Raw genomic sequence first — 18209 nt, 5'->3', positions numbered from 1 at the left:
AAAAGCAGTAAATTGTAAGGTTCTGATAAGCTGCGAGTGGTTAGAGTAAACATTATGATCAGTGGTGGAATATAACTAACTTTTTTTGTATCATTAACTGTATTGTATGACTGAATTGTATGTGTTTCTCTGTTTAACCTGTAAAAGTTGAAACAAGAAGAAGAAGGGGAGGGAAAAAACAGAAGAAGAAGATAGTTTCATCCTGATTTCATCTGTTGGCTGAAAATAACCACGTGACCACTACGCTATACCGGAAATGTTGTAGCCAGAGCGTGTATATTTGTTTACAGCTGCGAGTTTTCCGTCTGCACCTCGCCGGGTAACGTTATATGACTGAAAATCTTCATAATGTTTGGCAAAATATTTCAAATTAAAATAGCGCGTGTTGCCGATACATGCACTTCCGCGCGCCTGTCATGTTCATACCGTTCAAATCCGAACAGCACCCGCTAACAAGACATGCTAAAGTCACGTTTTATTAGCCTGCTAACGTCCAAGGTAACGTCCCCCTCCGTGTGTCAGTGGCAACGTGATAATACCACCTCTTTGTTACAAAGTGCAAAGCTATTCTTCCACGTCTGCCTGCGGGTCCGACTGTTTGCTCCTTCCGCGAGGTAACGTTTACGTTTGCTCGTTAGCCAGCTGGCAAAGAAGCTAACATGGGAGTTGCACAAGGCACGGTGACCTCTCACAAGATGAGGTATGAATCCACCAAGTGTATAAAGACTGTGCTTCCCTATTACGCCTGTTCTTCTCAGGTTTTATTTTGTATTTGGGTATGCTTGTATTGCTTGTAGCAGCGGACACAGCATGACGCTATCTGCCTGCACCCATTCTCTTCCCCTCAGGCACTAGATGATGACACAGAATGACCAAAGACCTGGCGCATCATGGCATTATCTGAAGTGTATTGGGATCACCAGATACCAATTCCAAAGCTTGCTCCAGTCCAGGCCAAGGTCACTGTGGCCCTGGTGGCACTCCTGTGCTTCATGAACAGTTATGACGGAGAGTTTGTGTTTGATGATTCTGAAGCAATTGTCAACAACAAGGTATGTTTCCCTTTCTAAAATGCCATTTTATGACATTGCTTCTGCAGCATCAACAGAGTGGCGGCGTCCTCCGCGTTAGTGGCGGCGTTATCCGTCTAATTTTGTGTTTCTGTTCCAGGACTTGAAACCAGCAACGCCTCTGAACAACATCTGGAGCAATGACTTCTGGGGAAGCAACCTGAGTAGCAACTCTAGTCACAAATCCTACCGACCTCTCACTGTCCTTACATTTCGGTAATATATCTACTGTGTGTGCTCCAACACAGATGTTAAGACAATAGTTACAAACAATTATACTGATCGTCTGGCAGAAGTAGTTGTTTAACAGGACACTACAACATACTTCCTGTCAACACTTAAACCTTGAGGGTGTGTTATGTTAAATGGATATTACGGTTAATTTAACACTGGTGTGTTCCCGTAGATGTGGCTATTGTGGCTCTATGGGTCGTGCTAACTTTACACTCCACCTCGGTTGTAGCGACTCAGGAAAACAAGGAATCATGCATAACGTGTATCATGGGCCTCCTAGAGCTTTCCATAAAAACATCATTTTCACATGAGTCAGTTGAAGTTCTTGTTAAAGAGACTTTGCTGCAGGCCTCCTCCTGTGTCTAAGTATGAGACCAAACCCTAGACCTGCAGACCTGAGGTGTCAAAGAAAATGTGGCTTTGTCGAACGCTGAGCTGCTCTGAGTCTAGTGCTGCTTGGTGCCGTGGCAGGGTGCCTCCTTTTGCTCTTACTGCTGGAGCTCAATGCAGTCTTAACAGTAGGCTTTAATCACGCACAATGAAGCTTTGTTTAAATTTGCGCGTGGCACCGTAGAGCGAGCCTCCGCAGATAACGCGCAAGCTTCAAGCTTGTTTATGCTCAACGTGCTCTATGTTGCATTCTTCTCCGAAATGGCAGAGGGCGTAAAAACAAATCGTACTTCCATGAAGCAAAAAGACGAGTGTAACCAGCAAAACGCCATAAAACAACCTCACCAATGCCGAGGAGGGATTGTACCCGGTAATTAACTGTGTATTCATATCTCGTAGTCATGGACTACTTTATTTGCTTCATACAAGCCATATAAAAGTAATGTGTTAAATTCATTAAAAAGAAACAGATTTAATATCCAGTAAGCAATTTGATTTGGGTGGCAAAATATAAATATAGACTTCGCTTTCTAAGGCATCCAATACCAAATTGAATGTTTTCAGAGTATTAAAATCTTCCAAGTCTTTGAGTATGAACCACAAGAATACTCTCTTATCTGCTGCAAAGCAACATGGTCATAGTTACAGTTCTATGTAACAATACTTAAAGATAGAACAATGACTAATACTCCTTTTTTCACACTGAATTGGCACAAAGCTATCATGTTTACAAATGCTCTCGCACACTTCTGCACTTTCCTACCGCCGCCTTACGTTTACCAGCAGGTCTTTCCCTCCTCTTGCTGTTGCAGGCTGAACTACCTCTTGGCGGGAGGCTTGCACCCTGTTGGCTTCCACGTGCTGAACGTCATCCTCCACGCTGTCATATCTGCCCTTATGATTGACGTGTTTGCTATACTGATTGGTGGTCTGTCGTATGACGAGAAGGGCAGCATATTGAACCACGCACCCAAGACCTCTCTGCTCGCCGCCCTCCTCTTCGCCGCCCACCCGGTCCACACAGAAAGTGTAAGCAGAGTTTGAGTTCAAAAGTGTTTTATTTTCATTTCTATAAAGTACATCAAGCTCGGCTCCCACGGTGTAACATAATTCACTGCATTGTTTGTACACAGAACAGTAGATGCAATGCTGTCAGTTAGTGCTGGGCGGTATACCGGTTTTAATTTCCCGTATGATATAAATTTTTCACACACCGCCATACCGGTGCACAGTTGAAACAACTGCTGTAACTCTTCAACAGGCAGCAGAATATATTGTTCGCCGCTAAAGGCACTGCGGTCGGAGCTGCGGTCGGAGCTAGTTTCTTAAGTGTATTGAAAGGGACCCCTAATCATGGTTATAACTTATAACTAAGCTGGGAGAGGCTCCGTCGCTACAGTAACGCTACATTAAAGAACAGAACAGAGCGATGCAGGATGAACAAAGACAGACCGGAGATGCACCGATAGAGTCTGTGCCCAAGAGAGGAGCTGTGTCTGCTGTTTGGAAGTGTTTAAAAAATGCGACATAGACCAAAACACTATATATTGCAAAGTTTGTCGAGCCACTGTTGTTGCCGCTGGTGGTAGCAACGAGTAACTTACTCCATCACCTCAGCAGAAAACACGAGTTGGAATACCAAGAGTGTGATTACGGCCGTCAACCAGTAACATTAACGCGAGTGAAGCAGTGAAGTCAAAGGGTCACACATCGCTTGAAGAGGCATTTGCTCGAAGCACTGCTTATGACATGAAAAGCAAGCGGTGGAGCGACATTACGAACGCAATAACGATCCAGCTATGCAAGTACATGGTCCCGCTATAGACAGTCGAGAAAGACTGGTTCAGAGCAATGATTGCTGGATTCAAGGTGCGTCTTACCGGGGCCAAAATACTTCAGCCAAACTGCTATCCCAACATCATACGAACAAACGAGCACACCCTATAGTACCGGTAATCAAAGCCTTTATACATGATGACATTAACATGTTTTTATATTCTATGTACTTCTGACAGCAGACTAAGCCACTATAAACCCATATAAAAACACAGTCAAGGGAAAAAAAAAATACCGTGAAACCATCAGAATCTTAAAAAAATACCGTGATACAAATTGTTGGTCATACCGCCCAGCACTACGGAGAATAATATGCTGCAACTCCGCAACACTAAAGCATACATAGAGCTACAAATAGAGTTGTTGGTATGGTGCATACTGATTCACATTCACGGTTTGTTTTCTGTTGTTGGGATGCATTGTTAGAAAGAATCGTGCCAGACTTTAGAGTAGGTGACACATACACCAGAGCTGTTTTTGCAAATGCATGCTCCAAACCGTGTTGTGTTCTGAAAAGTCCTCAGACAACCAACAAAATCACATAATGGTGTCTAAGAAATAATGCTGCAAGAAAACACTGATCACCAAATACAGTAAAAAGAAAAACAAATCTTATTTTTTAACACAGTACATCGGATCATTAGTTTCACAGCAGCAGTTGTTTGGGGTGATAAAAAGCTCAGTGTGTGCGGTGAACAGGGTTCCTATTTCTACTTTAAATTATTCTAAAAGAATAAGACCTTAATTATTATTTAAAAGACTTAAAAATGTGAGGACAAGCAAGGATAGCGGAACCAACAACACTGGTCTGCTAGCTAGCAAGGACATGAAAGTGCACATTTTAATGACTATGATTTTAAATTGACTGTTCAACCAAGATTCTACAGTATGGCGGTACCAGCCGCTGTATAAAAGGCGCAGCGTATTTTTTTTCAGGAAGTGCTTCAAAGTCGGCACGTTGGGAATCAAAGCAGTGGAATCCCACATGCAGAGTGAGAAACGCAAAACTGCCAAGGCAACCCGCAAACAGACGGTTCAGTTCGGTTATTGTAAAGTTGGTCTTAAAGAAAGTCTTTCAAAGTCGTGAATCTAACTTGCCTTAAGCTGAAGGAACCCTGGGTGGAAGATAGAACTTGGATAGTTTTGGGTAGTAATCCTCTTTATGTGGTTCAGTATGACAAAACTTCACACTGTCCAATATGACACTGTAATATTCTGTAAGTGTGCAACTGTTGAACCTTAATAGAGTTCCCCTCCACATACTCACACATTTCTTTGTCTCAGAGGTGCATTTTCTACTTTTGCTGCTTCCATTTTTGTTGACTCAGTAAGTGACACACCTGAAGTGTTAGCTTGGAACTTCATCTAGATCATGAGGTCGGCAGTTTTGTACCTTTTGTACCTTTTTACACATCCACACAGAGGAAAAAGCAGAGGACTTCAGTGAAGTTTGCACTTGGTTTGTTAACGATGTCTTCTATGTGATATTATGTGAATGCTTTTGAAGTTGTGATCATTGCATTTGCAGTTTAAGACCACCGTTGGCCACAGTGCATCTGAACACAAATTACTTTGACATTTTTCACTCGACTCTTATGTACAAGCAAAAGCAGCCTTTGCAATGTATTTAAACTCGTGACACATGATGGCAATTTACATATTTGGATCCGCTTATTGTCCTTACATATGCAGCTGTTCCTCAGGGGTGTAAATTAGAAGTTTTATCGCGATACGATATCCATTCTTTGGACAACGATCCATATTTGCTGATATCAGAGTCTAGCCCGATGCGATTTTGGTTCAATCAATATGAGATGGTGTCAGAAGCCCATTTAACATTTACACCAACTGACAACTAAAATAGCATTTGACAATTTTATTAGGTGTCCCATAGAGGTGCCATGGGAATTTCAAAATAAAGGCGTATCTTGAGGATGAAGATGTGCATCGGGGTTTTCCCAACACATCGCTGATACCGATGTGTCGATCCAGATCAGTTCCCTTATCATGCCCGCTCCCGTTCTGAACGTGGGCCGGGTCATTAACAGGCAGTTACAGCCTCTCCAGACATTGTGCTGGTTATGATTTTGTGCTACAATAGACTTTTCTTTACAGCATGGATTCCCTGCAGCAGCACAACATGCCACCTTCACACACGAGTCCAGAGGCTTTAATACTAAACATGCAGTGGATCCATGCCAAGAACAAAAGTCCAGTCTCAGCTGGGAGCGCGGGGCCGAGGTGTGTGCGGCTGCGCGGCCTGATGATTCGCTGCATCGGGATGCTTATTGACCTGTCGGCGTACGTGTGTTTGCTATAAAGCCCGGCTGGAAGGCAGCTATTCCCCCTGTCCATTCTCTTTAATCATGCAGGTCAAGGACTGGGTGAGACCTGGGGGGGTGAGAGGCAGGCAGACTGTTGGCTTAGGCCCGCTGTATGTATCAAAGCAGGCAACCCCAGGATGCCAACAATGCTGTACCCACACACCGTATACAACACACACACACGGGCGGTCATGCTGGAAATGAGAGATTGTTATGTTTTGTCCTGTTAAGAATTTTGAACAATTTTTGTATACAGTGGGAAGAAGAACTGTACACTAAAGAGTTTTTTTTTTGTAATAAAATGAAGCTACATTTTATAGATAACAAAATGTATAATCTTTGGGAATCATTTAAGTAACTCCGACCTCAAGATAAATTAAGTGGAAGCGTTTAATAATGGATCATGAATTTTGCTGGAAACAACATATAAGATACATCAAAGTCTCAAAGTCAATTGCATTATTTTAAAATTTGCAAAGTCAAATATCTTCAAAATGGAATTTTGTGATACACCTTAGTTTTCCTTTATAGTCCCGTATATAACTTACTGCGTTGGAAAGAGGCTCTATATATATATATATATATATATATATATATATATATATATTCATCAACACAAATCCATTCTTCATAAGAATTGTAAACCGCTCATGCTTTCTGGTCGCATATCTTTCCGGACTGTAGAAGTCATGATTCACAGATTAAAGCTGCTGCACTAAGGGCCCTGTTTGGTCGTTCCACACACTGTCCCACAGACCCTTATGTTCGTATGTTAGTAGCCAAGAGGCTAATGCTCGTGGATTGCTTCTAGATGGCTCAGGAAACTACGGTAGTCTCAGGGAAACAGTTTGAGAAGCTTCAAAGCAAACCGCATGTTTCTCAGGAAAAAATGTGAGAGTACCTCAAATTACACCTTGAGTCTCCCTTTGGTTAACTTTCTACTCTGCGGTACCCAGTTGTGATATTCTTAGCGATACTGCATCCTCTTTATAATCATGATATTTTTTACTCTTTTTTTATTTTTTCTTTGTCTTTGAATGGGCATTGTCTATGTTTTATAAGTCTATTTGTAGATTTTACTCTTTTTTTTTTGTGATTTTAAGAAGGAAAATTAAGAATAAAAAAAAAATTGTTGATTAAATTGTAAAGACTTGGTTCAAATCTTACGTGCGGAGCCAAAAAAAATGAATTAATATTAAGCTCAACATGATCTGAGAGGAAGTGGTATCATTTCAAAAAATAATTTTTTTTAAAACAACACACTGACTGGATATGAGATGGATGTTCTGAGGGGAAGTGGCATCGTAGTCGGCGAGGAACAGGATTTCACGGTTGAATTGTTTTGTGTTTGAATCATTCTTCTTTTGAATGTTTCATTGATGGATTTGATCGAGGTGTGTGCGCGATGAACACTGGGTAGGAAAGGTAATTGTAGTTAATACGTTTCCTCTTCTTCCTACACCTTTTTGGACATGAAAAATTGTGATTGCAGAGTATTCTTCTTTTCTTTTCTTACTTATATATTTGTTTTTAAATCCAACAAGCATCCATTTGCCCCATGCCAAAGAGAATGTGATGTAAGGAATGGACACACAGAAAGCAGCAGTTGGTGAAGGGATGCATGCGATGATGCCGTTTCTTGAGGTAACTTGCTTTCTTCCTGCCCTTCGTGTCACATGTTTCATTCTCTTGCTCCGTCTCTCTTGTTCCTCCATCTCCACAAGGTGGCCGGCGTAGTGGGTCGAGCAGATCTGCTGTGCGCTCTATTCTTCCAGCTCTCTTTCCTCACCTACTGCAAAGCTTTCAACAGAGGTAGGTACCTTGTTGATGTGCAACTGTAACACAGTACTGTGATGTATATAGTGGTAGCGTCAAACCTCCTGGAGCCGCTTGTTAATTATTTGTTATTTCTTTTAACCGGCTTGGTCTCTGCTTTGTGTTTCCCAGGGAGTGACAGAGATGACAGCTTTTCTGTCCGGTGGGTTGTGGTCAGCCTCTTGCTGTGTGCCGCCGCGATGCTCTGCAAAGAACAAGGCATCACAGTGTTGGTAAGAAGTCTCTTCTTTTCTTCTGTTGTGATGCTTTCATCACATCCAGTAAAAACAATGTCAAAAGCGAGACCTCACACGCCATGAATGCTCACATGTTAACAATTTATGAAGACACGCCAATTAACGTGATCTCTTTTTCTGTTCTCACGTCAGGGGAAAAAAACTCAGTGTCATGTTCCTCTGACTGTGATAGGAGCCAAAGATCCATTTAGTTGCTGACCTATATACATTTTAAATTTAAATGCTATTCCTCCCTCTCCCTCTGTGCATTTTCCTTCAGGGTGTGAACGCAGCCTTTGATGTCCTCCTGATCTGTAATGTTAATGTGTATGAACTAAGCCAGAGGCTGCTCCTTAGGAAGAATCCACTCGATGTGAGTTACAGTTTATATCCCCCTCCCCCTCCCTTCTGTCATTAATTATGCACTCCCTCGTATGATTAATGTCACATACATTATCGATGTAAAAGTGTTTGAATTATGCTTCATTGTAAGCATTAAACAGAGCTCGCAAGTAACTAACAAACATTGATTGTATTGTTTTTGGTAATATCTTTCTGACAGGTGAGTGCCATATTGCGAACGGGACTGCCCACGCGATTGGCTCTCATGGGTCTTGGGGGACTCTCGATGCTCTATGCTCGCTGGAGGATCATGGGAACTGGACCACCGGCATTCACCGAAGTAGACAACCCTGCCTCTTTTGCAGAAAATATATTTCTTAGAGTGAGTATGAATTATTTATTGTTTTGTTTTTGTGGAAGTTATTTGGCGTGAGATGCAATATTCTATCTCACACACACACGCACACACACACACACACACACACACACCAAAGCTTCACATGACTGCATCATTCCTAGTATCTCTTGAAACGTTAGAAACATTTGTCGGGATCTGTGCAACAATGAATCCACTCTAATGGTCTAATCAAACATCTAATATTAGGGCTTGACCCCAAGCAATTTTGTTTTATCATGAGACGCTGTGATTGACTTTGACTCTGAATTTGAAATGCTTTTTCTCCTCTCATCTCTCCCCCACACTCTCTCCCACTCCCCCCTGCTCCTCTTTGATTGGCAGATAGTGAACTATAATTACTACTACTCTCTGAATGCCTGGCTGCTGCTGTGTCCCTGGTGGTTGTGTTTTGATTGGTCCATGGGCTGCGTGCCTCTCATTAAGTCGGCCACTGATTGGAGGATGGCGTGGCTGCTGCTGCTCTGGTGCGTCCTGATAGGCTTGATAAGCCAAGCCTTATGCTCGCAGGACAGCCAGAGAAGGAGGTAAGCGAGCACAAGCCCAATCTCACACTCGCTGTAGACGAGACGAAGCACATGTTTGGGCCTCTCCGGACCCGCTCTTGATTATGAAAATTGGACGGTGTCCACCGCAGTGTGACCGCCACGTCTCGATTGAGTTTTAAAAATTCTCTCTCGCTTCAGAGACGGACTGTGGTTCACGGGGAAAGTTTGTTTAGGATGGGTTTTTGGAGTAGTTTGTTGTTTCATTTCTTAGCCTAAAATTCTTCAACATACAGTGACAGACATTTTTTGATCATTTCGGCACTCTGTGACCTCTTTCTCTTCCTTCCAGGACACTGACCTTGGGCCTGGTGCTGCTGGTGGTCCCTTTTTTGCCGGCCTGTAACATTTTTTTCAGGGTGGGCTTCGTTATCGCCGAGAGAGTGCTCTACTTGTCATCGGCTGGCTACTGCCTGCTGCTGGCCTACTCCATGGGACACTGCTGCTGCCGCTGGTCCAAATGCAGGGTAGGGGGCTAAATCATACCACAAATCACACCAAAGTGAATGATACCAAACCTGGTTGAACCCTCACAGGACAGGAGGGCTCTCCAGCGCACAGAACATCACTGAGCATCAGTGATATTAGTGAGAAGAGCCAAGGGGATATTAAAAGACAAAACCCACCCAGTCACAACCTGTCCAGCCTGCTGCCGTAATATCAGCTGCCATTTGACCAGACTTCAAAACAGCTTCTGTCCTCTGGCTGTGAGACTCCTTAACTCATCCTCCACCCTCCATATATAACGGACCGTAGTTGTTTTTTGTTTGTAGCAAATTGGGACTACAATCTAAATGTCCTTGTGCAACCCTGTCGTACAATCACAAATACAAACGTCTCTATTTTAGGGGGCTCTGAAACGCCGGCGTAGTGTGGACGCTTGGCATCAACGCAGCAAAAGTTATGCATTTTAAAACATTGTAGTGTGGACGTGGCCTCTGTTTCCAGCAAGCATTCCAAACCAGTGACCTTTCTCTTCCTATAAGCCACCAACTCTTTTATTCACCACCTGTTAATGCAGCTTTCATGACTCAGTGATGCATAAGAAATGACTAATGACTCACCTATGAGGGGATGATAACAGCAGGCGGCATCCACGTGTTGCATGGATATATTTTCAGGCCGTTAACTCTGAGTCACAGGTAATTGCTATTTAAGCTTGAGGCTTAAGAAGAGTTACAGTACATGCTGTTAAAAATGTCTGCTTTTTTCTCTCTCTCTCGCTCTCGCTCTCTCCCTCTCTCTCTCTCTCTCCCTCTCTCTCTCGCTCTCGCTCTCGCTCTCTCTCCCTCTCTCTCTCGCTCTCGCTCTCTCTCTCCCTCTCTCCCTCTCTCTCCCTCTCTCTCCCCCATTCCAGAAGCCACTGTGTGTGTCGTTGCTCGCGCTGTTGTGTGTGTACGTAGCTCGCTGTGCCCTCCGTAGTCACCAGTGGCGGTCGGAGAAAAGCCTCTTCACCAGCGCCCTGTCTGTCTGTCCGCTCAACGCCAAGGTGAATATCTGTGTTTTTGTGTGTCAGTAACACGTCTGCCCACGTCTGTGGAAATAAACTGCATCCGAGCAATCGAAGTGGCACTCCGATGCCTAACGTGACGATGACTGATTCCTCAGGTCCACTATAATGTCGGAAAGAACCTGGCTGACAGAGGGAACGCCACCGCTGCCATCGCATATTACAGAGAGGCGGTCAGGTATGCCTCCTCATCAGAATGAGCAAGCCAGTTGAACTGTGTGCCAATATATGTTCGATGCATGGGGCCGAGTCATGTTAACTGCGTATCTCTGCGGCTCTCAGGCTTCATCCTACCTACGTCCACGCCATGAACAACCTGGGTAACATCCTGAAGGAGAGGAACGAGCTGATCGAGGCCGAGCAGCTGCTGTCTGAAGCCGTTTCTATTCAGTACGTTGCCCAACACGCAGGAACACACCTCTGACTCCAGATATCTTGAAATAGCTCACTGCTGATAGCTCTGTATTTTGTTGTTGTTTTATATCTGTGCAGGCCTGACTTTGCTGCAGCTTGGATGAATCTGGGTATAGTTCAGAACAGCCTGCAGAAGTTTGAGGAAGCAGAGCAGAGCTATTGGAATGCCATCCGCTTCCGGAAGAAATACCCAGACTGCTACTATAACCTCGGACGATTGGTGAGACTGCACAAAAAAAACAGCATGCTTTAACAAACAGAAAAGAGGGATCTAGTCAGTTTCAGGATGGCGATACTTTGACATGGAAAATTTAAACCAAATTAGATAATATAGAGATATTGGTCAGTTTTTGCCATAAGAGAGAAAAGATGCTTTTTTTTTAAACACTATCTCTCTCTTGTCATGATAGTACGCTGACCTGAACAGACATATAGATGCGCTGAACGCATGGAGGAATGCTACTGTGCTAAAACCTGACCACAGCCTGGCTTGGAACAACATGGTCATACTACTGGACAACACTGGTATTGACAAAATGCACACACACACACACACACACACACACACACACACACACACACACACACACACACACACACACACACTGATACTGTACATACACTCCATATAAATCAAGTGCTAATGATTTAATACAAATTTAAAAAAAAGTCCCAACTCATGACTGGAACCTGCTTTATATCCAAAATTGATTGACAGGTCTTTCAATACACAGAGTAACACTATACACAACTATTTAATTTTTTTTATTTTTTTTGTGCCCCTGAAACTGTTTACATCAGAAATATTATAATTTGTGTGATAAATAAACTATGTAATGGCACTTATCAATAATAAATCTAACAAATAATAATATTAAGGATACGCTTTTCCTATTTGTGAATCGATGATAATTTAAGAGTCATTTTACTTTCATAGAACTCTCTGTTCTGGAGATCAGCTTGTTCCGGCATTAAACAGCCGAGAAACGTGGCGTTGTTGTTTTGGAAAGGCAGGAAATCTAAATGGCCAACAAGATTAGACCGGAAGAGCAGGAATCAGCAATGCTTGAAATTTATGTATTAAAGCTTTGTGTTGTGAGTTTTGAAGGCACTCTTCCCTGCCGTGTGGAGAATGCTCTGATTTCCAAACGCTCGAGCCGTTTTGTCAGAAGCCGCTCCCGCGGGGGGGCGGAGTCTCCCGGGAGGGCACTGGAACCGTCCAATCAGGGCCCGGTATGTTCCTGATCAAACGTGGGCAAAGCGCAGCCTGGAACAGCGCCCCCTCAGAGTCCCCCCCCCCCCCCCCCCCCCCACCGCATTTGTTCCTTAAATCTGACAGAAATAATTCCACCTCCTCTCCCCGCCAAACTAAAAAAGAGAAAAGAAAGAACAATAGGTGTCATTTTTAAATAGCAAGGCATTGGGGATATTTTTTTCTCTTTTGTTTTTGATCGTTACACAAACAAAAGGCAGAATCCGTGTAGATTGAGGCAGAGGTGCTCAGACAGTCACACATGTAGTCACGTGTTGGCAAGCTGTGTCTGAAGGGCACAGGCCATGACTCAGGACGTGATTGTCATTGTCTCGCTGTCTGTCTCTCTGACTGTCTGTCTCTCGCTCTCTCTCTCGCTCGCTTTCTCCCTTTCTGGCCAGACATCAGACGGGTCCTGTGACAGAGATCAATAACTCAGTGGGCCTTGTGTTCAAGCTTAATTAGGAGACTAAACCGCTCCTGTGTGGAGAGGGAAAAACTCTGCTCTAGACACTGCAGTCAGATTCTCTCCGTACCGCCTGTTATTACAACTGTGTTTTGGTAACTGTGTATGGATGTCAACACACCGTTTTAGTAGCGTATACGTTGGTCCATGTAAAAATACATGCGAGCATCTACTTCCAACGAACGTTTTGTGTACTCGTCTGTTCTGCTTATCGAGGTAACTTGGGTCAAGCAGAGCTGATCGGCCGAGAGGCGCTGAGGCTCCTCCCCAACGACCACACCATCATGTTTTCATTGGCTAACGTCCTGGGGAAATTACAGAAATATAAGGTCGGTCAGTGTTGAATAAACATCTCGACTCATAATATGATTTTTTGATGTTGATGCTTTTATTCCTCACAGTGTCTGCTATAAAGTGAGGAGTGAAGGTGACGATAATTGTTATTTTTCTGTCCTCAGGAGTCAGAGGGCTTCTTCCTTCATGCTCTCCGGATCAACACAAATTCTGCTAGTTGCCATGGCAATTTAGGTAAGCTATATGGCAACTTTGGTTGCACCAGATAGTCTACACAGTCAAAGGCTAAAAGGACAATCGTGCATGTTGCAGAAGACATAGATGTAGGACGGTCGCTGCTTCTCAGCTGGATCAGCGTTTCTATATTCCCCCTCAGCTGTGCTGTATCATCGCTGGGGAAAGCTGGAGCTGGCAAAGAAACACTACGAGCGGTCTCTAAAGTTGGACCCCGAGGCTCCCGGGACCAGAGACAACTACAACATGCTGCGACGCAAACTGGACCATCTTAAACACCCCACACCCTGAAGGGAGCCTATTGGGACCCCTGTGTGCCATAAAAACATTTTATTTCCCCATAGTTCCACTTGCTTTGATTTTATCTCACTAATTCTGGCTTTGTACCATTTAGAAATAAAGACCATGGTCTGTGTATCAGGCTCGAGTTTTGTTCTTTTGGGGGGGGGGGGGCAGTTCTTTTTTACTCCTATGAGAAACATTTTCATGTATGAGACTGTTTTTTGTATCTAATTAGATTTCACGGGGTGTGTGTGTGTGGCAGGTGTGCTGGATGCCTGCGCCGGTTACATGGTCGTCTGCGCTGTGCTGTTTTGTTGCTCCACGCGAAGGCCATGTGGAACTGATCCACGGTTGAACCCCGTCCTCTTTTCATCTCTCGGCCCGTGTTGTGTCAGCTGGGCTGAGCGCCGTGCATGTGTGGATCCAAAGGATTCTGTTGTCAAATGTGTTTGATTTGGCCCTCTTTCAGGAGTTCCAAATGTCCCCCGTGCTGGAAAAGCTTCTACAGCTTGGACCGAGAGAGCCGGTCCACTGATGCGTGCGGCCGCACTGACCGGGCGGCAGCTGGTTAGTTCTGACCACTGGCGGGCTAATGTGGTTATCTCGTTTGTTTTTTGAACGCCCTGTCTCTTTGTTCCTGACTGGGATGGCACTCGGAGGTTAAAAAAAATCCCTTCCCGCTCTTGAGGCCTCTGTAGTTAATCGGAGAAAGGTGTTTGTCCTGGGAAGTTTTTCTGAAGTGTCCAGGAGGAGGGGGTGGAGGGTGGGGGGGGGGGGGGGTCAGCTGAGACAGGAAACCCACGGCCGGTGCTGTATGAAAACAGCTCTATAGCACAGAGCCTTCAAAGGGTAGAAGGGGATGATCTCCCCGGGGATTACTCGTGCACGCACTCACACACACATGTGCACAGGCCTGCTCGTCTTGAAGAATGCCGCAGAAGGGAAAAGGCGACCCCGGCGCGAAACATCAGTCAATAAGTGTGCACCACGAGGTCAAAGTTCAACGCACTTCTATTTTTTCACCTGCTTCCTGCGGCTCGCGGGGAACTTTTGAAGCTGCGGCGGGGCTGGTATGGCTTTGCTTTCGGGGGGGGGGGCCTGCTAAGTTTGTTTACACATACAGTACAATACATCGCTCGACGCTTTGATGTGTGTGTGTGTGTGTGTGTGTGTGTGTGTGTGTGTGTGTGTGTGTGTGTGTGTGTGTGTGTGTGTGTGTGTGTGTGTGTGTGTGTGTGTGTGTGTGTGTGTGTGTGTGTGTGTGTGTGTGTGTGTCCCTAAATATGTAACTAATTTCACGTGATGAGATTCCCTTGTTGCTCAACTCATTTTATTATTTTTTTTGCCTCTTTGATGTAAAGACTCTGAAACCACAACAAACAGCCTACATGCACAGCACACTCAAAGTATTGTTTCAAACCCGCTTCCACCAGAGTGGTGTAAAGGTCAGCGTGGTGAAAGGGCTTCATGCTATGGAGCCAATGCAGACGGAATAAGATAAAAAAAAAGCTTCGGATAGTGACATTCAAGACTGAAAACCTTGTCCCCCCCCACCTCATATTATTTCTCTTCATGTGGCGTGACAAGCGGCACGGCGCGATGTACGGCCCCGGCTGCAATACCACCAGCTTTATGTACTTATGGATCCCCTTCTTGACTTTCCGTGTGATCCCTTCCATTGGGCGCCTGCAGCCGGCTGTCTAGATGCACAGCTGTGCCGGCGCATCAGTGGGGGAGCTCCACTTTTATCATAATCATACTTTGAATACCTTTCATGATCATAAAATATGTGAGTATTAAAGGGATGGATTCCCCGGCCCCGCCAACATCTTCATTATCCATTCTGACTGACAAAAACCTGCTGTCCTAGGGAGTGACATGAATAAAAGATGGGATGGCGCAGCCTTGTGAAGTCCTCCCCTTGTTCTCCGGGCCTTTTTCACTGTACACCTTTTACCTGCTTGGATGCTCCGTCACAATGATACAATGGAATCGACTCCCAGGAGGGATGGGGGTCCTTTTGTTGTGTTCTATTAATCACACTGATGAGTTTTTGATCACAGTAATCAATGGATTCTGATTGTTCACAGCCCAAATCTGTAATACTAGATTCAACAAAACTCGTTATGAAATAAAACGTTGTCATCCCTTTGTTGCAGCGGCATATTCGACGGAAGAACAAGAAGCAGGGGAGCACTAATTTGAACCCAGCCAGGGTGTTTTGGAACAGCAGGTGTGCTATTTTGCATCTGATGAGCACCAACAGCCAACCCCACCAACACCCCCCCAAATCACAAAATATAGAAACACAGGGCTCATCCAAACTGCTACAACAAAACAAGGTGTTCGCCTTGAAAGTGAGTGACATGGGATTGCAAGAAAAAGTCCCTTTTTCATATATATATTTGTAATTTTATTTTAGCTGTGTTGTTGCTGTAACATGAGTCGCTTTATTTTATTTTGTTTTGTGGGTTTCTTTGGTGAAGGGACTGGAAGCGGACGTGGCAGCTCGAAAGCGCAACCGTACGTCTGCAAGAGCGGCTCTGACAGAGCTCTCATCAATGTGACAGGATGTGATCAAGGGCAGCTCTGTGATGTGTCCGCTGGGCCTCTGCGCGGGCCCTCACTGTCCTTCCCTCCCTCCCCCCCCCCCCACCCCCCCAACCACAACAGTCCTAATGGGCTCTGATGGGCACCTCCATCTTGCCTGTCTAATTGATGTAAATAACTGCGCATTCGTACCCGCAGTCCTTCCCACCATCCCAGCCTGCCCCTCCCTCTGTTTCTTACTAACAGTAGGGGTCAGAGGTTAGGCTGACTGAGTGATCATTAGAATGGCAGCCCTTATTAGAGGAGCAGCTTGTCTGACACCCCGTCCACGTCCCGGAGAGGGACCCACCCTGTCCGCTTCATCTAGATCATATTACATGACACGACCTCAGAACGGATACTACCAGCGCGCCTACGACACCGTGGGCCGCTCGGGCACGGTGGCATTTTCTGGGATCGGGGTCCCCCTCCCCCCCCTCGCCTGTCACAGTTCTTCCCTGACAGCCCCTCTGTCCGTCTGGCTTGGATGCACTCTGTCATTTTAAGGAGGGCTACTGTCGGCGGGCATCGGGACCGTTGTGTCTACATGCCCTGGCATTTTCAGCGGCGTTTCCCTGCAACGGAGCATCCAGCCACCCTCTTGAGAGTCTGCGATGTCGCGGCCAATGATTAATAGTTAGAGATGGGCCATAAAACGTCCGGTGTGGCCAGATGCTAGCCAGGGCTTTGCTGAGCTGATATAATGGACATAGTCTGCCAATTTGGCTCCCTTACAAAGCCTGGAAGTTCCCCAAGATTGATTCAGTTTCTATGTAGCGGTGCCCTGGGGGCCGAATGTTGAGGATGCGCTCTTGTGCAAAAGTGTTGTGGTGTATTACGTTCAGCTGAGAAAAGCACTAAATGCTCATGGTTATGACAAAAAAAGATATACTCGCGGATGTTTGCATGCAACAGTGGAATTTCAAGCCGATTTATGATCTTTTTTATAATTTCTTAAGTCGAAGAAAAGCTCTGTGGTCGTGGATGGAGAAAGGAGGGGGGTTGGCGTGGCTGGGATAATTTGCAGCAGGAGCCTTCTGAGGCTTGTTTTGCAAAACAACACGAAGCAGCTAGACCTTTATTGAAAAATAAAGTGCACTGAGACGGAAATGTATTAACTGGCACCAGTTAATGTGTGCATTATTCATTTCTGGCGAGCATGAAAAATGATCTAAAGAGGTTTGAAATTGCAGACGCGCAGGCTGACTGCACAGTGGCTGGGCTCGCCGGTTCGTTTCATCCTCTTGCGGGGTGGGAGGGGGGGGTGACATGAGGATGTGAGGACGGGAGGGGAGGAGTGCGAGCCCCTTCTCTGGACAGTAGGGCTTTTCCAGTAACAGCTGTGCTTCTCTCACGAGGGGGCGGCAGCAGCACTGGGAGAGAGGCTGCTTGGGACAGATGGACCAGCCCGGCACCACCTCCCCTCGCTCACCTCCCACCACAGCTTCTCTTATTAAAAATACATCTCCACCACTATGACTGTGTGAGTGCGTGCTAACTGTATTTAAAGTTTTGCCAGTGCTCTGATGCTGCTCTTCTAAGGTGGTGAGTTTAGGGCGGTGTTTCATTTTTCTTTTCAGTTTTCTTTCTCCTGCTTGACCTCTTGCTTTTTGAACCCTCTCCTCCAGACTTTCTTCCTCTCCTCCTCCTCCTCTCCACCACTGCTGCAGTCGGAGGTGGTGGGCATGGCAGTCAGTGCCAGTGACATATGGCTTTCCACCGCGCATAACATCCATACAAAAGACAGGCCCATCAGTCATGGCTGTGGCCGGACGAGGGGAGAGAGCAGGCCTCTGATGAATGGTGTTTAGGACTTACCTGCTGTTAAAACATTACCTCCCAAACACCAGCTCCCTGAAGCACGCACAGCATTAAGAGCCGTGTAATGCGGTGAAACGCGGCCCTTGTGTGCACACGTCATGTACGCCATGTTATAGCAAATAAGAAATATGCTTCCTTAA

The 18209-nt window shown here is 45.3% G+C and overlaps 1 protein-coding gene across 1 annotated transcript; it reads left to right on the top strand.

Annotated features, from left to right (window-relative positions):
* Positions 1-257: 257 nt before the first annotated feature.
* Positions 258-13792, top strand: tmtc4 (transmembrane O-mannosyltransferase targeting cadherins 4). Its single transcript, XM_079276856.1, has 18 exons — positions 258-700; positions 849-1052; positions 1171-1286; positions 2507-2723; positions 7579-7666; positions 7802-7902; positions 8186-8278; positions 8468-8629; positions 8987-9189; positions 9500-9674; positions 10565-10696; positions 10816-10895; positions 11000-11107; positions 11210-11351; positions 11542-11656; positions 13066-13178; positions 13308-13377; positions 13520-13792. Exons 2-18 carry the CDS (start codon positions 891-893, stop codon positions 13666-13668), a joined length of 2226 nt encoding a protein of 741 aa, XP_079132982.1. The 5' UTR covers positions 258-700; positions 849-890; the 3' UTR covers positions 13669-13792.
* Positions 13793-18209: the final 4417 nt, after the last annotated feature.

The sequence above is a fragment of the Melanostigma gelatinosum genome (genome assembly GCF_949748355.1).
Source record: "Melanostigma gelatinosum genome assembly, chromosome: 10".
NCBI classification, from domain to species: Eukaryota; Metazoa; Chordata; class Actinopteri; order Perciformes; family Zoarcidae; genus Melanostigma; species Melanostigma gelatinosum.
The sequence above is the reverse complement of the archived record's forward strand: the minus strand, read 5'-3'. Positions and strand labels throughout refer to the sequence as shown.